Below are 19119 nucleotides of genomic sequence, written 5' to 3' on the forward strand. Positions count from 1 at the left end.
CATCTGTTCACAACAAACAGATGTTTCAAAACATAAAACAGTCTTTTTATAAATGAGTATTTCTAGTGTGGCTTTGGTTTGAAACCATCAACAGCAAAATTTCTAGTGGCGGCAGGGAGGCTAACCGCAGTCCATCAAGTTCAGGTTCTGCAATTACTTGACAGCCCAAACGTGTAACGTCCAAAATTTTCTTTTTAAATTTATTAAATAACAACGTATTTTTCTAACGGAATTTGGGCATGACCCGTTCGTAAAACGAATCGTCCCCTGTTTTTCATAATCAAATATTATTTAAAACTAAACAACCATTCGAAAGACACAATTTATACGTCAAAACATACCATGTTTTTACTTACAAAACCATTAAGTTTATGAACATACTTACGACAAGTTTACCAAAAGACAAACATATTAGAAACTAGGTTTAACTACTAAGCATAGACATAAGTGACCAAATGGTAAACATTAACTTTTACAAAATGCGGAACGCTTGACGGGCTTGAGGTGTGTTCGATCCGGGCAAGGCTTGAAAGCTAGACATGAGATTTACCTACATGACCACAACATCGAAAAGAAACTCATTAGAACAAATTTTCTTTCTTTAACTCAAGATCCTAACTTACGTACTTGAAGCAAATGTGACATTCACGACTTGCGCTTTACTACGTTCTTTCATTCTTGCACGGTAATGGGTTCCAACGGAACTCCATGCCGTTCCTTCTAGTTTTGGAAATTACATCATTCGACCCATTCATAAAAGGGTCCAAACATATACCTCTTTCATACTCGATCAACATTACACGTTTAGATAAACATATTGTTATAATAGAAATCATAAATTGTACAAGAAGCGTACCTCGGTCTTGATTCCCTTGTTGCTTCACTTGACTCGAACTTTCTTCCTTAACGCCTACATATAACCATTCATTCTTTTAATTTACGTTTCATACTCGTTTACACATATCGATTGATAAAACATCATACAATTTACTCATGCTTCATACACATATTCAATTCACATAAGTTTTATGGCTTATAAGACTAACATATTCATTGAGGCATTTTGTCAAACACTTGATGTGCACATTATCAACAAAGCACAAGGTACAAGTATTTATAGCATAACTCTACTTATTCACCTTTTAAACCAACAAGTATCAATCAAGTTCATAACTTTCTTTCATTCTACACCAATTTAATAATTTTTCTATCTCTATCCAAGATCATGTATAAGTTTTCATCTAAAAGCATACATGCAAAACATTAGGTTTATGATTTCTTCACAACAATTGGGTAATACACTTATATCATTCAATCAATCAGAAATCAAGCAGAATTTTCGAACCATTATGAAACCCTAACTCTCAATTTCACATAATTTCCACATAACTTCATGATTGGGTTAAAACCCACTTCCTACAATTCATCCAAAACAGAAAATTCAACTTACTGCTTGTTGTACTAGCTTAGATAGTTAAGGTTTCGAGTTCATGCATGTGATTTGGCCTTGATTCCCCTTTCAATTTTGCCAATTTGCAGAATTTAGGGTTTTGGCCTTCCTGGTCCTTGCTCTGGTCGATCCCCACAAAACTCCAGTGGGTGTTTGTATGTTTTTCTTTTTTATTTACTAACACTTATAATACTTCCATCTTTTAACAAGTTTAGTCCCCCTATTTACTTAAATTGTTATTTGTCATTTAACCTTTCCTTTACACAAGTTACTAACATACATATACTTAACTTGGTTAAATATATCATGACTAGACATTTTAATTAATATAAATAAATTGCATATTTTGGGGTGTTACAAAACGTGACCTGCATAAAACAGACGTTTATGAGATCCTGATTAGATAATAATAAGATATTGATAACATTAATTATATTCAACAAATTATATTCAGTTTATGTCACAAATCGCGAACTTGTGACAACAAAACAATATCATTTTCTTACCAGTTGTGGAGACGGTGATGAATCTGGAACAGAACTGATCTCGGGCTGTGAATCATCCTCCACATGATCCTCTTTCAAAATCAAATCAATTCAACCCAATCTTTGAACACAAAACATTCAAACAGTAAAATTAGAGTTTCGAAAATCAAAAAACTCAACAAATTATGACATATGTATTACTTACCAGGATTCACCTGAAAAATCAGAAAAAAGATGAATTCTTGATTTTCTTGAACCAAGATTCTTGTTTTAGTAAGTAAATACGTTGCTTTTCGAACTCACATTCTTTAGACCGTTCTTCTGGCATAGAGCGACAAACATTGCACCATGGATATCGAATGTTCAGGTTTTGCAATTACTTGACAGCCCAAACATGACCTGCATAAAACCAATGTTTTAAAAACCGGTTTTTAAATCAAACCGGATTAGGCTAAAAAATGGTTCAACCGGTTGAACCGGGTTGTACCGAGCGGTTCAATCGGGTTGACTAGCTAACTCTATAATTTCATAAATTACAACATCAACTCAAAAATTAATCAAAAAATGCATGATTACATATTAAAAGATGATCCAAAAGTAAATTCATAATAAAAAATAATCCAAAAGATAATCGAAAACCATTCAATTTCCAACAACCTCTTTTAAATGAAAGTGTACGATATGTCTAAGTCATTTGAGTGTTGAATACATCAAGTATTTTCGTTTCATACAATATTAAGTAAGAACTTTTAGTTACGAATAATCATAATATATAAAAATTACATAAGATAAGTAACATATATAATAAAAATAAGCAACAACCCAAACTAAAATAACCCTGAGACGGTACCGGTATTACGTTTTAAACCAGTATACCGGATTTTACCGCCGGTACAAACCTTATGCCGTTTCACTAATTTACCGGGGTGTTTCGTACCGGATTTACATCTGGAAACGGTAATACCGGTATAACCGGCCGGTATTTACCGGTTTTTAAAACATTGCATAAAACAGACGTTTATGAGATCCTGATTAGATAATAATAAGATATTGGTGACATTAATTATATAAAGATGCTTTACTTCAATTGCAAGTTGAAGCAATTTGTTTATCGCATCCCAACACCATTGAACACCTCTAATCGATAACGATTCAAGTGCCGGAAGCTTACCGAAGTCAAGCCATGTAAACTCTCCCTGCAAAGTAAAAAAACACAACATGAAATTACATTCAAGTGCAGGAAATTGTCAGTGGATTCGGAAAGTGGGCGTTATACAATACGTTTTGTTTACATGACCTGTATACATCTTCAAGAATTTCGCAGTTGAGTAGTTCCAAAGCTTCTGCATTCACAGTAATATAAAACGAAATGTTAACAACCAGCCATTCAAGACTCCAAGTTCTTACAGATTTCTGACCATTCATTACAACTGCAGGATATGCTAAACCACTTGTTGATAGAATAGATGCTGAAAACAGAATCAGTCGAAGGCTTTATCGGCCTTCGACAATTTCCAAAACTTTGGTCTATCTCAAAAGATTTTTTGTAGAATTGTCATTGTTGACAACAACCATTCAGCTTCTTATTGCAACCAGTAAACGACATCCCGTGCATACCGTTTTCTGCTGGACAACCACATGATGATCAGGTATATACTTTTTTTAATAGTTCATTTCTTTTTTGCTTGTTTACTCACAAGGAAACTTGTTCATGCATATAATACAATAACAACCATACAGCTTCTCGAGGTTCTCCTTCCCCCTTTGAAGCACCTTTCTGAGCAGAGCCACACACATAATTCTACTTCTCTTGGATCGGAACTGCCTTATGTCACGGAGTTACTTATTCAACTCGCGTGCGGCCTTAGATCACGGTCTAAGTAAGCCTTGTCGACTTAATGTCGCTGGGTTTTGGTTGTGAAAGTTGCTAAAGGGAACGTTGGATCGCAAGTGGGTTGCTTATAATACTTGAACACAAGTATACAAGATAAATGCTTTGTATTAACAAAGAGAGATTACAAGTGTGCTAGATGTTTACAAGTATTTGGGGATGCTTCAAATGAGCTCCCATGACCCCTATTTATAGTGCATTGTTGCCTATTTAGAGTGTTCTTAATCTAGAACACTCTTTACATAATATCTATATTTGATATTTAGAGAATTCCTACATAAATATCATGATATTGATTGAGATTCTAGAATGTTCCTTGGCAGATTTTATGGCTGATATATCCAGCCATTTCCAGCAGATTCTAGGCCCTTCTTGGCTGATATTTTGTGCTTCTTAGTGTATCCATGTTGCTGGAACAATACGGGCTGTTCCGGAGTCTTCCAGGCGGCTCTTGAAGGTGTAGATGGCCCCGGAAGGTTCTGGAATGTTGAATGTTTGGGCTGAATTTTAGCGGGGCGTGACATCCTCCCCCACCTAAATTCGCAACGTCCTTGTTGCGATGCCCGTATGCCTCACGAGTCTTCATGAGTTGTATTGCGGATAATATTTTGCCTCGATTCTTGGACTTCAAGGGTGCAGTGTGTACTTTATCGCCTTTGATGATGTAGAGTGTGTTCATGAATGGTGCTGGCATGGCCTTTTGTTCTGGAAAGAAATCCAACCCGAGCACAATATTGTAGTCTTCGATTGGAACAATCGAGAAGTGTAACTTGCCTGCCCATGTCGCGATTTTGGTTTTTACGCCCCAAGCGACACCTTCGATCGTTATGGGATCTCCGTTAGCGGGTTTAATCCAACTTTCTTGAGTTGTCATTCTTAAGCCGAGTCTTCTCGCCTCGTTTGTTGACATAAAGTTGTGACTAGCACCGTTATCGACTAATGCTTCTAAGGTTTCTCCTTTAATTTCTAGATTGACAAAGCGAAGACCTTTTCCCTTCGAATTGCCCACGACTGTTGTCGGGTTAGCTTGATTTGCCATTGCCAATGGTTTTCCTTCCATTTCGGTCATAGCATTTAAAACTTTAAGTTGCATTGCACCTAGGCGAACCTCTTCGGTTTCCTCAGGTTCATCATCGCCGGTCCTTATAAGGGTCGTTAGTCTGGCTTTCTTTGGGCAGTCTCGTGCATCATGAGGCCCATCGCAAAGGAAGCATCCTTTGTTTACGAATTTTCCTTTGTTATATAATGTTAATGCCTGGTCATCATTCTTCCGATATTGATTTTGGTTGGTGGGTTTTGCTCCCCCACCTTTTGCATCGCCGATCTCTGTAGTTGCTGATCTTGTCGAACGATTTTCATTACGGTCGTGCAAGTTTTCAGCAACAGAGATTGCCGATGATAAGTCTTGAACATTTCATCGTTCAAGTTCGGTTTTGGCTCATTGTTGTAAGCCATCGACAAAGTAAATGAGGGCATCCTTGGGCGACAAGTCTGGAATCTCAAGCACAAGGGTAGTGAATTCATTGATATAATCTTTGATGCTACCCTTTTGCCTAAGGTTTCGTAGCCAAATCTTTGCATCGTGTTCGACGTTTTTCGGATAAAATTGCTTCTTAATTTCTTTTACAAAATCAGCCCAAGTGTTGATGGTGTGTTTTCGCCGCCACCATAGAGCCGCGGTTTCCTTTAAGTATAAGGTCACCATCTTGATTTTCTTGCCATCGTCAATGATGTCTATAGCTTCAAAGTACTGCTCAATCTCCCAGATGAAGTCGTCAACGGCTCGCGCCTCCCGTTTTCCAACAAACGGAGATGGCTTTGGGACTTCAGGCTTTGAAGAAATGATGGTGTCGCCTCGGTTTGCTAGTGCTTGTTTGCAAATGTTTAGCTCCATTTGCAACTCATTGAATTTTTCAGCAAACTTGCTCTCTATATTACTTTGTACTTGCCCCAGCTCCTTCATAAACATCTTTTTTAATTCAGCTTGCATGACCTGCATAGCAAGTTTGATGTCTTCTCTTAACTCGCCGAGATCGCCACCTACTTATTCCAACGACTCATTAGTGTTTGTTTGGAAGATGTCGACTTCAGCCTTGAATTCTTCAACCTGTGACTTTAATTCAGCTATCGATGTCTCCACGTCTTCCACACGTTTATCTAAGCTTGCGACCAAGTCCTTGGACATGTCTCGATTCTTCCTTCCTTCTTTGCGAGTGTCATCGCGCCCACGGGTCTCTTCTCCAGTAGCCGTGGTTGTAAGTTGGGTCTTATCATCAGCCATCTTGGATGGATCGAAACATCGCTCTGATACCACTTGTCACAGAGTTACTTATTCAACTCGCGTGCGGCCTTAGATCACGGTCTAAGTAAGCCTTGCCGACTTAATGTCGTTGGGTTTTGGTTGTGAAAGTTGCTAAAGGGAACGTTGGATGGCAAGTGGGTTGCTTGTAATACTTGAACACAAGTATACAAGATAAATGCTTTGTATTAACAAAGAGAGATTACAAGTGTGCTAGATGTTTACAAGTATTTGGGGATGCTTCAAATGAGCTCCCATGACCCCTATTTATAGTGCATTGTTGCCTATCTAGAGTGTTCTTAATCTAGAACACTCTTTACATAATATCTATATTTGATATCTAGAGAATTCCTACTTAAATATCATGATATTGATTGAGATTCTAGAATGTTCCTTGGCAGATTTTATGGCTGATATATCCAGCCATTTCCAGCAGATTCTAGGCCCTTTCTTGGCTGATATTTTGTGCTTCTTAGTGTATCCATGTTGCTGGAGCAATACGGGCTGTTCCGGAGTCTTCCAGGCGGCTCTTGAAGCGTGTGGATGGCCCCGGAAGGTTCTAGAATGTTGAATGTTTGGGCTGAATTTTAGCGGGGCGTGACACTTATCCACTATTTAAGAAATATATACATAATTCTAATTAAACCATCTAGCAATGATATATGAAGGTGATGAATGGATGTGAGTTTTCAAATAATAATCGTAATCTAGTAATCACATACTTTGCTAAACCCTAGTCAGATTAACTCAGAAATAGCCCTAATTATTATATTAATGAAACCAAATAAAATCATTTCAAATATTAGCAATGCAAGAACCACACACAATAGAATAATCAAAATCAAACAAATTTCATGACATCTACCTGTGATTAATCTGTTCAGAAAAAGGATCTGAGGACCACGGAAACTCCGGTTCAAGCGACAGAAGTTCACCTTCGAGGACCAAAAACTATTCGATCAAACTAAAATCAAAGAAACAATTGGAATCAAATAAATTTCATGATAAAATTAAACCAAATCAAATAAAAAAAATCTCCCTGTGATTAATTGTTTAGAAAAAGGATCTGACGACCACGGAAACTCCGGTTCAAGCGACGGAATTATCACTCTCCACTGGTGCAGCCATTGCTGGAAATTCAAGATTCCGGAAAGAAACTACGGAAGAAAGTAGTACCAGATGAGAACTTGTTGATGGGGTTAAAGGGTATTATAAATTATAGATTTTTATTCGATGGGTGTTGAAAAGCAAAGCACATGAATGAGAATTTGCATCATCGTTGACTGTTATTGAAGCAAAACTACATAAATTTGTTCAAGTCAAAGATTATTGATGTGCGTGAAGTGTGTTATATTTTTGATGTATATTTAAGCCCCTTTTACACTTTTAGCCAAGTTTTAAATTTATAAAACACGATATTTACTAACACTAAACACACATATGGGCAAGTGCACCCATCGTGGACGTAGTATAGTGTTGGTAAGATACCGAGGTCGTCCAAGGACACAAGAGCTTTTAATACCGGTTTATCCTCAACGTCTAATCAAATCAAAAAGTGAGAAAAATGTTTTTAACTAAGAAAATAAAAACTAACTAAATGCTGAAAAATAAAATAAAATAAAAACAGATAGACAAGATGAATCACTTGGATCCGACACGTGTATTAGTATAACCTTTGATTATTTTCGCACTTTTGCACTTGTTTAAGAGATTATCTTAGTTATTGTAGTAGGCCCCTCTTTTGAAGGCGACGTTACCCTCAACCCAGTAGTTTGAGTCAGCAAGGATACAATCCTAAAGGGTCGGATTATTGAAAGATAATGAATTAAGTTATTAATGCAAATTGTGGTAGGCCCCGCTTTCGGCGGTGACGTTACCCTCGGCTAAGTAGTCTGAGTCAGCAAGGATACAGTCCTAAATAGCCGGGTTATAGTATTAATAGTAGTTAACTTATGAGGGGGTCAAGGAGTTTGGATCCCCGCCATCCAATACCTATGGGCATTGAAGGAGATCCTACTAAATTTGACCCAGGTCCCAAGCAGGACCTCTAAACGCTGAACAAGGGCAAGACCCTTACCAAACCGTTCCCTTAACCCCCGACCAGGTAGCCAACATACCTCCATATAGACCGTGGAGATATGAATGGTGAAAATCTTTTATTTTATATAGACAGTAAAATAATGCCAAGACACCACGGACAAACGATAAGGAAATATCACCTTCAACATAAGCAACTAGTTATTAAAGTCATTAATACAAAACCAAATAAAAAGTGCAAAAGATTAAAAATAAAAAGTATTATACTAAACACTTGTCTTCACCAAGTGATGTAAGAGACTTAGGCAAACATGGCCTTGATTGTCAAGAACTCTTACGATCAATCTTGGATCCCGAGACGACTCACACACTCTACGATGGACAATGGATGATGGTGGTGGATGATGGTGTTATGGTGGTGGTGGGTGGTGGATGGAGTGTGAGAGAGGTGGTGTGCCAAGGGATGAGATGGAATGAGACCAAGCACTCCTATTTATAGGCTGAACAGAAGGCTGGGCACGGCCCCGTGTCCGTTGGACACGCCCCCGTGCCCGTCTGACACTCTCTCTCCTCATTAATTGTAATTCGCAATTACAATTAATGCGCCTGTTGTACTTTCACCACGCCCCCGTGCCCGCTGGACACGGCCCCGTGGTGGGCAATGGAAGCTTCTATAAGTTTGTCTTTTATGCTGCTTCTTGGGCACGGCCCCGTGCTGGCTGAGCACGGGGCGTGTTCAGACTTCTGCTTTCTCTTCTTTGCCTTGGAGGATGCCGTTGAGGGTCCGGGCAGTCTACTTTTATTCCTTTTCTTGTATTTATGCTAGAATTAGTTGTCTTTTTGCTTTTTTTGTGAATTTGAGCTCATTTCATCCTGAAAATACAAAAGAAAGACAAAAACACTCTTTTTCCAACATTAGTACTTAAAATGGGTTAGTTTTATGCCTTAATTGATGTGATTTATATGTTGTATTTTACACACATCAATTATATATAAACATATACAATTATACCTCTCCTCTGTCATCATCATCAGCTTCATCATCATGAACTTCTGACTTTGACTTGTCAGATTCATCTTCTTCAGACTGCGCGTAGATATTCAGAGTTTCTGTTAGCAAAGGAAGATTATAGAAAGTATAGATTGAAATTAACCGATAATAAACCCTAAAAACGAAAATTACCTGATGATTAAGTTATCAAACACACTCCGATCAGCGAAAAACGACTCTTTTGAAACCCTAGAGAGAGAAAGAAAGAGGATAGAGAAGACTGGAGCTTCAAATGCATGTATGATACAAAATCGATTGAAGAAGATACAATTGGGGATGAATTTTAGAGAGAGAAAGCGAGTTTTAGAGAGAGAGAGAGAGTTGAGAGTTGATAAAAGCTCTGAGAAATTAAAAAGAACTTATATGGATATGGTTTGAATTTTAAATCTGGAGCCAAGATTTTGAATTTTGAATCTGATCAGAGGTTTGAATTTTGAATAAACATCAGAGGTTTCAATTACCCTCCCATTTTAATGAAACATCAGTGGTTTGAGACTCTTAAATGAACATCAGTGGTTTCATAATTGAAAGTGGGGCAGTGGTTTAATGCCATAAGTGGGGCAGATCTTTGAATTATGATGTCACATTAGCTTTTCTATGGTTGCCACCTCATCGTTGATGACATAAGAAAAACCTTGTTGGACATGCTCTCTAGCTGACACATCAGCTTTTCTTATGTCACTTGGATTTCTCCTTTTATAGAAAGTATAGATAGATTAAAGACTTGTTTCTTATACTCTTGTGCATATAAGACTTGTACTTTGTGTGTAAATGATCAAATTACCCTTGTAGTTAACAAACTTGGTGGATGAAGTTAGAAATTTGGACTCAAAAAGTAATTTACCCATTATAGAATTAGGGGGTGTTTTGCCTACCTTTTTTAATAAAGCTTATAGCTTTTTTAGCTTTTTTTTTTTTTTTTTTTTTTTTTTTTTTTTTTACAAAATAAGCTTAACTTGGTGTTTAGTTTAGGTTTTTAAGCTTATGCTTATTAGCTTTTATAAGCTAATTTAAAGAAGCTTATTTGAAGATGGTTTTTTTAGTTTATTTGAATAAGCTTATTTGTGTAAGGGCAAATGATAGAAAATAAGCTATAAGCTAATCCTAACCCTTAAAAATAGCTTATCAAATGATAGAAAATAAGTTATAAACTACTTTAAAATATAATCATAAGCAAAAAATAAAAGTTAGGCCAAACTAAATTCTTACTCTTATTTTTTCTTTTAATAATCAAACACGCACACCCACATGTGCCAAAAACGGAAGCATGTGAAAACAAGCATAAGGTCACCCACAAACTAAGCAAGTAACAATTCTGAGGGCATGTTTAGCTAAGCTTTTTGAAACAATTTATTGACTTTTTGGAAAAGTTCAGTATGGAGTGATTTATTGACTTTTTGGTTTTTTTTTTTTTGAAAAGAGAACTTCATTAAAAACACACCTCCGACCAAAAAGGACAAAAGGCCAAACAACACAAGCATCCCCGACCCAAACGGGCAAAGGGCAACAAATTACAACATATACATATGGTATTTAGACCAATCACCCCAAGTAATATAATTACAAGATGTTCTATTTTTATACCAAGAAAACCCTCTCGATTTGATCTCCCTAACAATCTCCTGCGTACTTCGCCTGATATCTTTGAACACTAACTCGTTCCTCCCTTTCCATAGACACCAACATGCAATTATAATCAAACCTTGAATGATTTTTTTAGCCTTTTTTCCAACTTGCGAATGACTGTGCAATTTCAAAATGTCTTTGAAGTCGAAAAAAAATATCGGGGGAATTTTACACCACTCACTTATCTCCGACCAAACCCGACTCGCCACCTTGCAAGCGGTAAAAAGGTGTTCCACCGTTTCCTCAAATTCGTTGCAAAAAGGGCACATAGCATAACCAATGTCCACATTCCTTCTTCTTAAATTCACTCTCGTAGCAAGTCTATCCAAGTTTCCTCTCCAAGCCACAATGTTGCATTTGATAGGGACCCACTTACACCAATCAAAATTAGGAAGCTGACTATTTCCCCTTTCGTCGACTAAAGCCTTTTTAACCACCTTAACAGAGAAGCCGTCTTGGTTGTCTTAAATCCAAACCCATCTATCCTTAGAGTTGCTAAGAGACACATTATCAAGGGTCTCTCTATAATCCTGCCATTCCTTTAACTCCACCTCCGTCTCTGGCAGTCTAGACCAATTCCATGTGAATCCATCGTTTCTTTTGGGTTTTTTCTTCTCACATACACCTTCATTGTCAAATATCATTTTGAAGCTTATGACTTTTTAAAAACCAAATAAGTTAATAAGTTGTTTCAAAAAGCTAGCCAGAGAAGCTGACGTCCCCCTAAAGCTATCCCTATTTTCACTCTCTAAACCCTAATTCTCCTCTCACAATCTCCTTCTATCAGGTAATTACTTTGTGTTACACCTTCCGATTCAATTCTAGGGTTTGTTTTACGATTCAATTGCTGTTTTTTAAGCAATTTTGTGCGAATTTAGTGTAATACAGATAACACGAGACAAGGGGTTTCAGGTTGAAATAAAATAAAGAGATTATAGGAAGGAAGGAAGGAAGGAGCGGAGCGGAGTTGGTTGGGAAAGAAGAGAAGAGCAGAGCAATGGAGGATGATGAAGGAATGAGGGGTTTTTTTCCGGCATCCTTCGGCAAGAAATCGAAATCCCAAACCCCAGTCGAATCAATTCACAAGGCCACTCGCCGCCCCCCCGAGCCCTCTGATTCGCATCGGCAAAACCCTAAACCTAGTACTCCTGATGATGATGATACGTTAATTGGGCCTCCTAGACCTCCTCCTCCTCCTGCTGAGGATGAGGATGAGGACGATGAGCCTATCATTGGCCCACCACGCCCTTCGGCGGCTTCTGATAGCGACGGGGACGAGCTACACCGTATACCTCTCAGCAACGAGATTGTTTTAAAAGGCCACACCAAGGTAGGTATTTTACAACTGAACTCATCTATTATTGATATTATCAATCAAGTTGTAACAACAACAACAACCATTTTATTTTGTTCAGGTTGTTTCTGCTCTTGCAATTGACCATTCTGGATCTAGGCTTCTTTCTGGAAGCTATGATTACACAGTTCGTATGTATGATTTTCAAGGAATGAATGCCCGCCTGGAATCATTTAGACAACTTGAACCCTCTGAAGGACACCAAGTTCGCAGTATAAGCTGGAGTCCCAGTGCTGACAGATTTTTGTGTGTTACTGGCTCTGCACAAGCTAAGATATATGACCGTGATGGACTCACACTCGGAGAGTTTATAAAAGGCGATATGTATATCCGTGACCTTAAGAATACCAAAGGCCACATAACTGGATTGACATGTGGAGAATGGCATCCAAAAACTAAAGAGACCATCTTAACCTCTTCGGAGGATGGTTCGTTACGCATATGGGATGTCAATGACTTCACTTCTCAAAAGCAGGTCATCAAACCCAAACTTGCAAGGCCCGGGAGGGTTCCTGTTACCACCTGCGCTTGGGATCCTCAAGGGAACTCACTTGCAGGCGCCATTGGTGATGGCTCTATACAGGTCATTCATTATTCTTATTTCCTTCTTTCTTTCTTTCTTTATCATCTATCTATATCTATATATATATATAAATAAATAATAATATTATTACTAACTTATTATAGATATGGAGTATAAAGCCTGGATGGGGAAGTCGACCAGACATTTATCTACCCAATGCTCACTCAGATGAAATATCTGGTCTTAAATTTTCTAGCGATGGCCAGATATTACTCTCCAGAAGTTTTGATGCTTCATTAAAGGTATAACAATTTTAAGTTTGGAATTGCTTTTGGGAGACAAAAACATCCCTTACTCATATGTTATGACAATCCATCCATCTAGAGCTGCTGATTCTTTTGAGTAGTTTTATGGGCATTTTTACAACTCTGGCTGTGGTTGAAGCTTGTTATGTGTTATAAATACCCTGCAGGTCGTATTTTATCCTTTTTACTTATGTGTTATAAATAGGTGTGGGATTTACGTCAGATGAAAACGTCACTAAAGTCATTTGAGGAACTTCCCAATCACTATGCACAAACTAATGTGGCGTTTAGTCCAGATGAACAGCTGATATTAACAGGAACGTCTGTTGAAAGGGATAGTACAACTGGGGGGTTGCTATGCTTTTTTGATAGACAAAAACTTGAGGTTGTTTCAAAAGTAGGGATATCACCCACTTGCAGTGTTGTGCAGTGTGCTTGGCACCCGAAACTCAATCAGGTTTGCACAAAATCTCGTTTATTGTTACTGGTGTCGGAGGTTTTGTACTAAAACAGCTCTATGTATGTTTGTAGATTTTCGCAACTGCAGGTGATAAACACCAAGGTGGGACCCACATATTATACGACCCTACGCTGAGTACAAGGGGTGCTCTGGTGTGTGTTGCTCGTGCGCCTAGGAAAAAGTCTATTGATGATTTCCAGGCTGAGCCTGTGATTCACAACCCACATGCACTTCCGTTATTTAGAGACCAACCGAGCCGCAAGCGTCAACGTGAGAAAATTTTGAAAGATCCACTCAAGTCTCATAAGCCCGAAGCTCCAATGAATGGCCCCGGGTTTGGTGGTAGGGTAGGTGTAACTAAGGGAAGCTTGTTGACACAGTATCTTCTCAAGGTATTCACTTTTTTTTTTTTTTTTAGTTTTACATGTTTTTTATGAAAGGGTCTTGGTTAAAAATTGCACTCGTAATGTGTGATGCGCTTAAAGCTGTGAATCATAGTTGTGAATAGCGGCTGTAGCGCAATACGACCATATATAGGGTGTTTAGCAACAAACAACGGTGTTTCTATAATTTTTTTTGTTTTGATAAATATAAATAGCGATGCTCCTTAGGGTTTTTTTTTGTTTCACGAAAGCGTATTAGATGATTAGTGACAGCTTTTTAGCTATTTTTGATAAAACATACATGTAAAATATTTCTTAAATTTCTACTACTTTATCGCGTAGTTATCAAATGCGCTAGGGGCACTCAAGGCGCATAGGCCTTGCTTGTGGCCTAGGCGAGAAGCGCAAAAAAAGCACAATCATTTTAAATCTCCAAAATATCCTGTAGAATAAGAATCAAAATTAAAATGATAAATATATATGATTTAAATCAAAAATAATTTATATGAAACAATGGGAAGCAATTGACATACTGCAGAATTCTTTATCGCAATCAGAATATGTTTTGCCGGCCAAAAAAAAAAAAAAAAGAATCAGAATAGCATGTAAAATAGTTTATCACAGCAGAATTATTGAAAAAAAGATTTGGATAATATCTCTTAACTTTTTTAAAATTCAAATATAATTTTTGGGATCAGAACGCATCGGAGTGTCACGCCTTTTAAAACCGAGGATTTACGTATGAAAGTGATTATATAAATCTATTTGGTGTTTGGTTATCTGATTATTTAGGGGTGTAAATAGCCTGCGCGTTTTGATATAGTTGATGGATCATCTGATTATGATACATAATACTAACATCCCAGTTGCTTGCTATAATTACAGCAAGGTGGCATGATTAAAGAAACATGGATGGATGAAGATCCAAGAGAGGCTATATTGAAGTATGCTGACGTGGCAGAAAAAGATCCAAAATTCATTGCTCCAGCTTATGCTGATACTCAACCTAAACCTGTTTTTGCAAAGTCTGATTCTGAGGACGAAGAAGACAAGTGATCGATCATCTATCTATCTAGGTAAGTGTCTATTTATGGTTAGATATTATTTTGAAATAAATCAAAATGTGCCAGCAGATACAAAGTTTAGATAACACCATCTATAGGTCTCTAGTCTCCTTATATAGGCGCTGGCTGGCAGTGATTGATTATATAACACTTGTATAAGGAAGGAAGGATGGCAATCAGCCTGCTGGGGTTTGTATTTTCGTCTAATTGTAAAACCAGTGATATCGAGAATTCAGCTAATCTTGATATTATATTCATCACTAGAGATCCTAAAAGTTGAATATTTCGCTATCATTTTAACAGTTTCAAATTTAAATTCATGTGGTTTTTAATTTCTACGTATTTTTTGATCCTCATCACTAACCACATGTGTCTATGTTAAATGACCAAAGTACCCTTAATTATTAAAAAAAAAATTTAACTAAAACTATATTTAATCTTTGTGAGTCCTAGGGGTGAAGTATAGAAGGGGCGGGGAGGGGCGCCCGACCCCTCGAACTTTTCGCTCAGTAGTGTTATATATGTAGCCCCCGGTTCTATAGAAATTTTTGGGTATATACGTTTTCGACCCCCCGTCCTTCGGGTCAAGCTTCGTCATTGATGAGTCCCATCTCACTTCTTCTTTTCTAAACCACGCTTATGGCCACAACCACACACGCAAGAACAACACAACTCCCTACTGTCATTGCCATTGCAATAGAAAATGGCACAGCCATTGCCATTAGAATTAACACAAAATAGGTAGTGGTGGTGCCCTTGCAGCAGCCAATTTGCAAAAACCCAAGAGTCATGTTTCAAGCTTTTGTTACAGTGCTAATCAAACAAACCATGCCAATTCCACAAGCTGAAATAATAATACTTTAACCTTCAGTTCCTCGTTCAAACAACCAGAAAAGATGTCTTCGACGACAGCAGGCGGATGGTGGTGAATCTTGAATTGTGAATCGTCATGGTAGTGGTGTTTCTCGTCGGAGGTGAACATTGAAGATGAAGCTGACGGTGGTGGTGGCGGTTTGTAGAGGCGGTGGGGTGTAGATGGTGGATCGTGAATGTGGTGGGGTTGGGTGGTAGTGATGGTGGTGGTTTGGGTAGAAGAAGAAGTGAGGTGGACCCACAAAGATTTAAATATCGTTTTAAAAAATCTTATTTTGGGCTAATATAGTAAAACTGATATAACCACAGGGGCCAAAAATGTAATTTACTCTAAACTAATTTTTAATAACCAAAGATACTTTGGTCATTTAACATAGGAGTAAATTGCCATTTTAGTCCCTGAGTTTTGTCCAAATTTGCCATTTTGATCCAAATAGTTTTTTTTTTGCATCTGGGTCCCTGACTTTTACATTTTGTTGCCATTTTGATCATTTTGTTTAACTCCATCCAAAAACTCAGTTTGTAACAGGGGTATTTTGGGGATTTCCTTAAAAAATGTTTTCAGTTGCCATTTTGATCCAATTCCAAAAAATCAAAAAAAATTCAAAAAATTCTAAAAAATCATAAAAATTATAAAAAATTCTAAAAAATATAAAAATAAAAAAAAATCTAAAAAATCATAAAAATTCTAAAAAATCAAAAAAATTCTAAAAAATCCAAAAATCATTAAATGTTTCGGCACGAACCGTTTCGACCCGTACCGTTTCGAACCGAACCGTTTCGACCCGTACCGTATCGAACCGAACCGTTTCGACGCGAACCTTTTCGAACCCGTACCGTATCAAACCGTACCGTTTCGATGCGAACCGTTTAGAACCGTACCGTTTCGACCCGTACCGTATTGAACCGAACCGTTTCGACGCGAACCGTTTCGAACCGTACCGTTTCGACCCGTACCGTTTCGACGCGAACCGTTTCGAGCCGAACCGTTTCGAGCCGAACCGTTTCGACACGAACCGTTTCGACCCGTACTGTTTCGAACCCGAACCGTTTCGAGCCGAACCGTTTCGACGCGAACCGTTTCGACGCGAAGTGTTTCGACCCGTACCGTTTCGAACCGTACCGTTTCGACGCGAACCGTTTCGAACCGAACCGTTTCGACGCGAACCGTTTCGAACCGAACCGTTTCGACCCGTACCGTATCGAACCGAATCATTTCGACGCGAACTGTTTCGAACCGTACCGTTTAGCTCGAAACGGTTCGATACGGCACGGTTCGGTTCGAAACGGTACGGGTCGAAACGGTTCGGCTTGAAACGGTTCGGCTTCGAAACGGTACGGGTCGAAACGGTTCGCGTCGAAACGGTTCAGCTCGAAACGGATCGTGTTCGAAACGGTTCGCGCCAAAACGGTTCGTGTTCGAAACGGTTCGCGTCGAAACGGATTTTTTGGATTTTTTAGAATTATTTGGATTTTTTAGAATTTTTATGTTTTTTTTAAGAATTGGATCAAAATGGCAACTGAAAAGGTTTAAATTGAAAAGAGTAACTGGGTTTTTGGATGGAGTTAGGCAAAGTGATCAAAATGGCAACAAAATGTAAAAGTCAGGGACTCAGATGCAAAAAAAAAAACCTATTTGGATCAAAATGACAAATTTGGACAAAACTCAGGGACTAAAATGGCAATTTACTCTTTAACATAGACTTAACTATAAAACTTAACATAGGTTAATGATAAGGATCACCCGAGTTTAAAAGTTACAACCGCTGAGATCATTTATGTAATTATTGAAGTCTGGGGACTAACACTGCAAAAATTGCAAATCAGAGGGACCAACCAGGCATTTAACTCTATAGTGTATTGGAAAACTTTAACAATATTGACCTAAGTTTAACCTTTTGTTACGCTGGAGTTATTTAAAGGAAAAAAGTTTCTGTTGAAGACCCGAACCAAATTGACCCGACCGGGTCAGGACGGTGTGAGTCAAGTCGGCAGCAGCCTGGGTTGGTTGGAACGGTGTGGGTTTTTGGTGGTCTCGGTCAGGTCGGGGCCAACTATGCATGTTTTCAAGCAATGTTACCGGGACTTGGTGTTAGCAAAGAGATAACCATGTTCCAAGTTCAAAATTAAGAAACCTGTTTGTTAAATAGACCAGAGATTCCATTCAAACATAGATGGTATGGTTTAGATCGGTCTTTGGTAAAAAAAGGTTGAACTTGAAGAAAGCAAGGGCCACATGATAATTAATAGGAACAAATGTTCTAGATTATTTTTAAGAGCTAGTGTTGGTTTTCAAAAACCGCTTGAACCAATATCCTCCCTATGGTTTGTGCAAAATTATGATTATCGTCCATTCATCCTTGTGTTTTGTTTTTGTTCTTTTTTTTTTCTATTGCATTGGCACTTGGCAGTCCTTAATGTCTTATCTTTCTTGTTAGGAGTGTTCAGAAAAAACCGTAAACCGGACTGTAACCGAATAAACCGATCCCACATTTTTTTAAATTTGGTTTATTCGGTTTATTTGGATAACCGAATAACCCGCTAATTTAATTAATTATTAAATAAAAATAATAATGTTGAATAAACTATATACAACTTATTAGCCCAAAATACTATTTGGTAGCCTCTTAATGACCATTCAGATGCTACCTCTTAATGGTTTAAAACCTCTGAATGAATAAGAGGTAACCTCAAGTCTGAATGGTTAAGAGGTAACCTCTGAATGGTAAATCATCACATGTCACATTTTTCTACCTTCTCATTGGTAAAATTCTTAATGGTTCCATTAAGAGGTAGCCTCTTAATGATTATTCAGAGGCTACCAAACAGCCCCTAAGTCTAATATCTAAGGATACTAGGTTATAACCTCGTGTGTTACACGAGTTGAATAAATGAATTTTATATACTAAATAATAAAACAATATATCTTAAAAACCTCATTTATTTCACAAGTTGAATAAATGTAATTTTATATATTAAATTATAAAAAGTTATATCTATAAGAACCATATATATTGTACGAGTTGAATAAATGTAATTTTATATATCAAATAATAAAGAAATTATATATCTTTAAAACCATATGTATTACACAAGTTGAAAAAATGTAATATTGTTTACCAAATAATAACAAAAAATATATCTTAAAATACCATCACGTATCCCACGGGTTGAATAAATATGATTTTATATACCAAATAAAAAGAAAATTATATTTAAAAAAACTTAATGGATATACTCGGTACGCGATAGATATGGTGATTGCAGAGATGATTATTGAAAAGAAGATACAGTGGTCAAACATGTTATTCAAGAAGC

At 37.6% G+C, this 19119-nt stretch overlaps 1 protein-coding gene and 1 long non-coding RNA gene across 7 annotated transcripts; one reads left to right on the forward strand and one right to left on the reverse strand.

Annotated features, from left to right (window-relative positions):
* Positions 1–308: 308 nt before the first annotated feature.
* On the reverse strand, positions 309–2328 carry LOC110927671. 2 transcript variants are annotated; one of them, XR_002585812.2, is made up of 4 exons: positions 2141–2328; positions 1957–2056; positions 857–910; positions 309–550 (listed from the first exon to the last, which is right to left on the reverse strand). It is a non-coding gene; the product is annotated as an uncharacterized LOC110927671 (long non-coding RNA). The 2 variants fall into 2 exon arrangements; XR_002585813.2 differs by lacking the exons at positions 1957–2056; positions 2141–2328 and adding an exon at positions 1451–1784.
* Positions 2329–11485: 9157 nt separating this feature from the next.
* On the forward strand, positions 11486–15264 carry LOC110928982 (WD repeat-containing protein 70). 5 transcript variants are annotated; one of them, XM_022172059.2, is made up of 7 exons: positions 11486–11626; positions 11718–12169; positions 12255–12776; positions 12881–13018; positions 13227–13478; positions 13553–13873; positions 14750–15264. In XM_022172059.2, the coding sequence occupies exons 2-7, from the start codon at positions 11837–11839 to the stop codon at positions 14918–14920; spliced, it is 1737 nt and encodes a 578-aa protein (XP_022027751.1). In that variant the 5' UTR covers positions 11486–11626; positions 11718–11836; the 3' UTR covers positions 14921–15264. The 5 variants fall into 5 exon arrangements, with proteins under 5 accessions (XP_022027751.1, XP_022027752.1, XP_022027753.1 ...); XM_022172060.2 differs by having other exon boundaries at positions 11488–11626; positions 11728–12169; XM_022172061.2 differs by having other exon boundaries at positions 11527–11626; positions 11752–12169.
* The last annotated feature ends 3855 nt before the right edge of the window (positions 15265–19119 follow it).

This window comes from Helianthus annuus, chromosome 3 (genome assembly GCF_002127325.2).
Source record: "Helianthus annuus cultivar XRQ/B chromosome 3, HanXRQr2.0-SUNRISE, whole genome shotgun sequence".
Taxonomy (NCBI): Eukaryota; Viridiplantae; Streptophyta; class Magnoliopsida; order Asterales; family Asteraceae; genus Helianthus; species Helianthus annuus.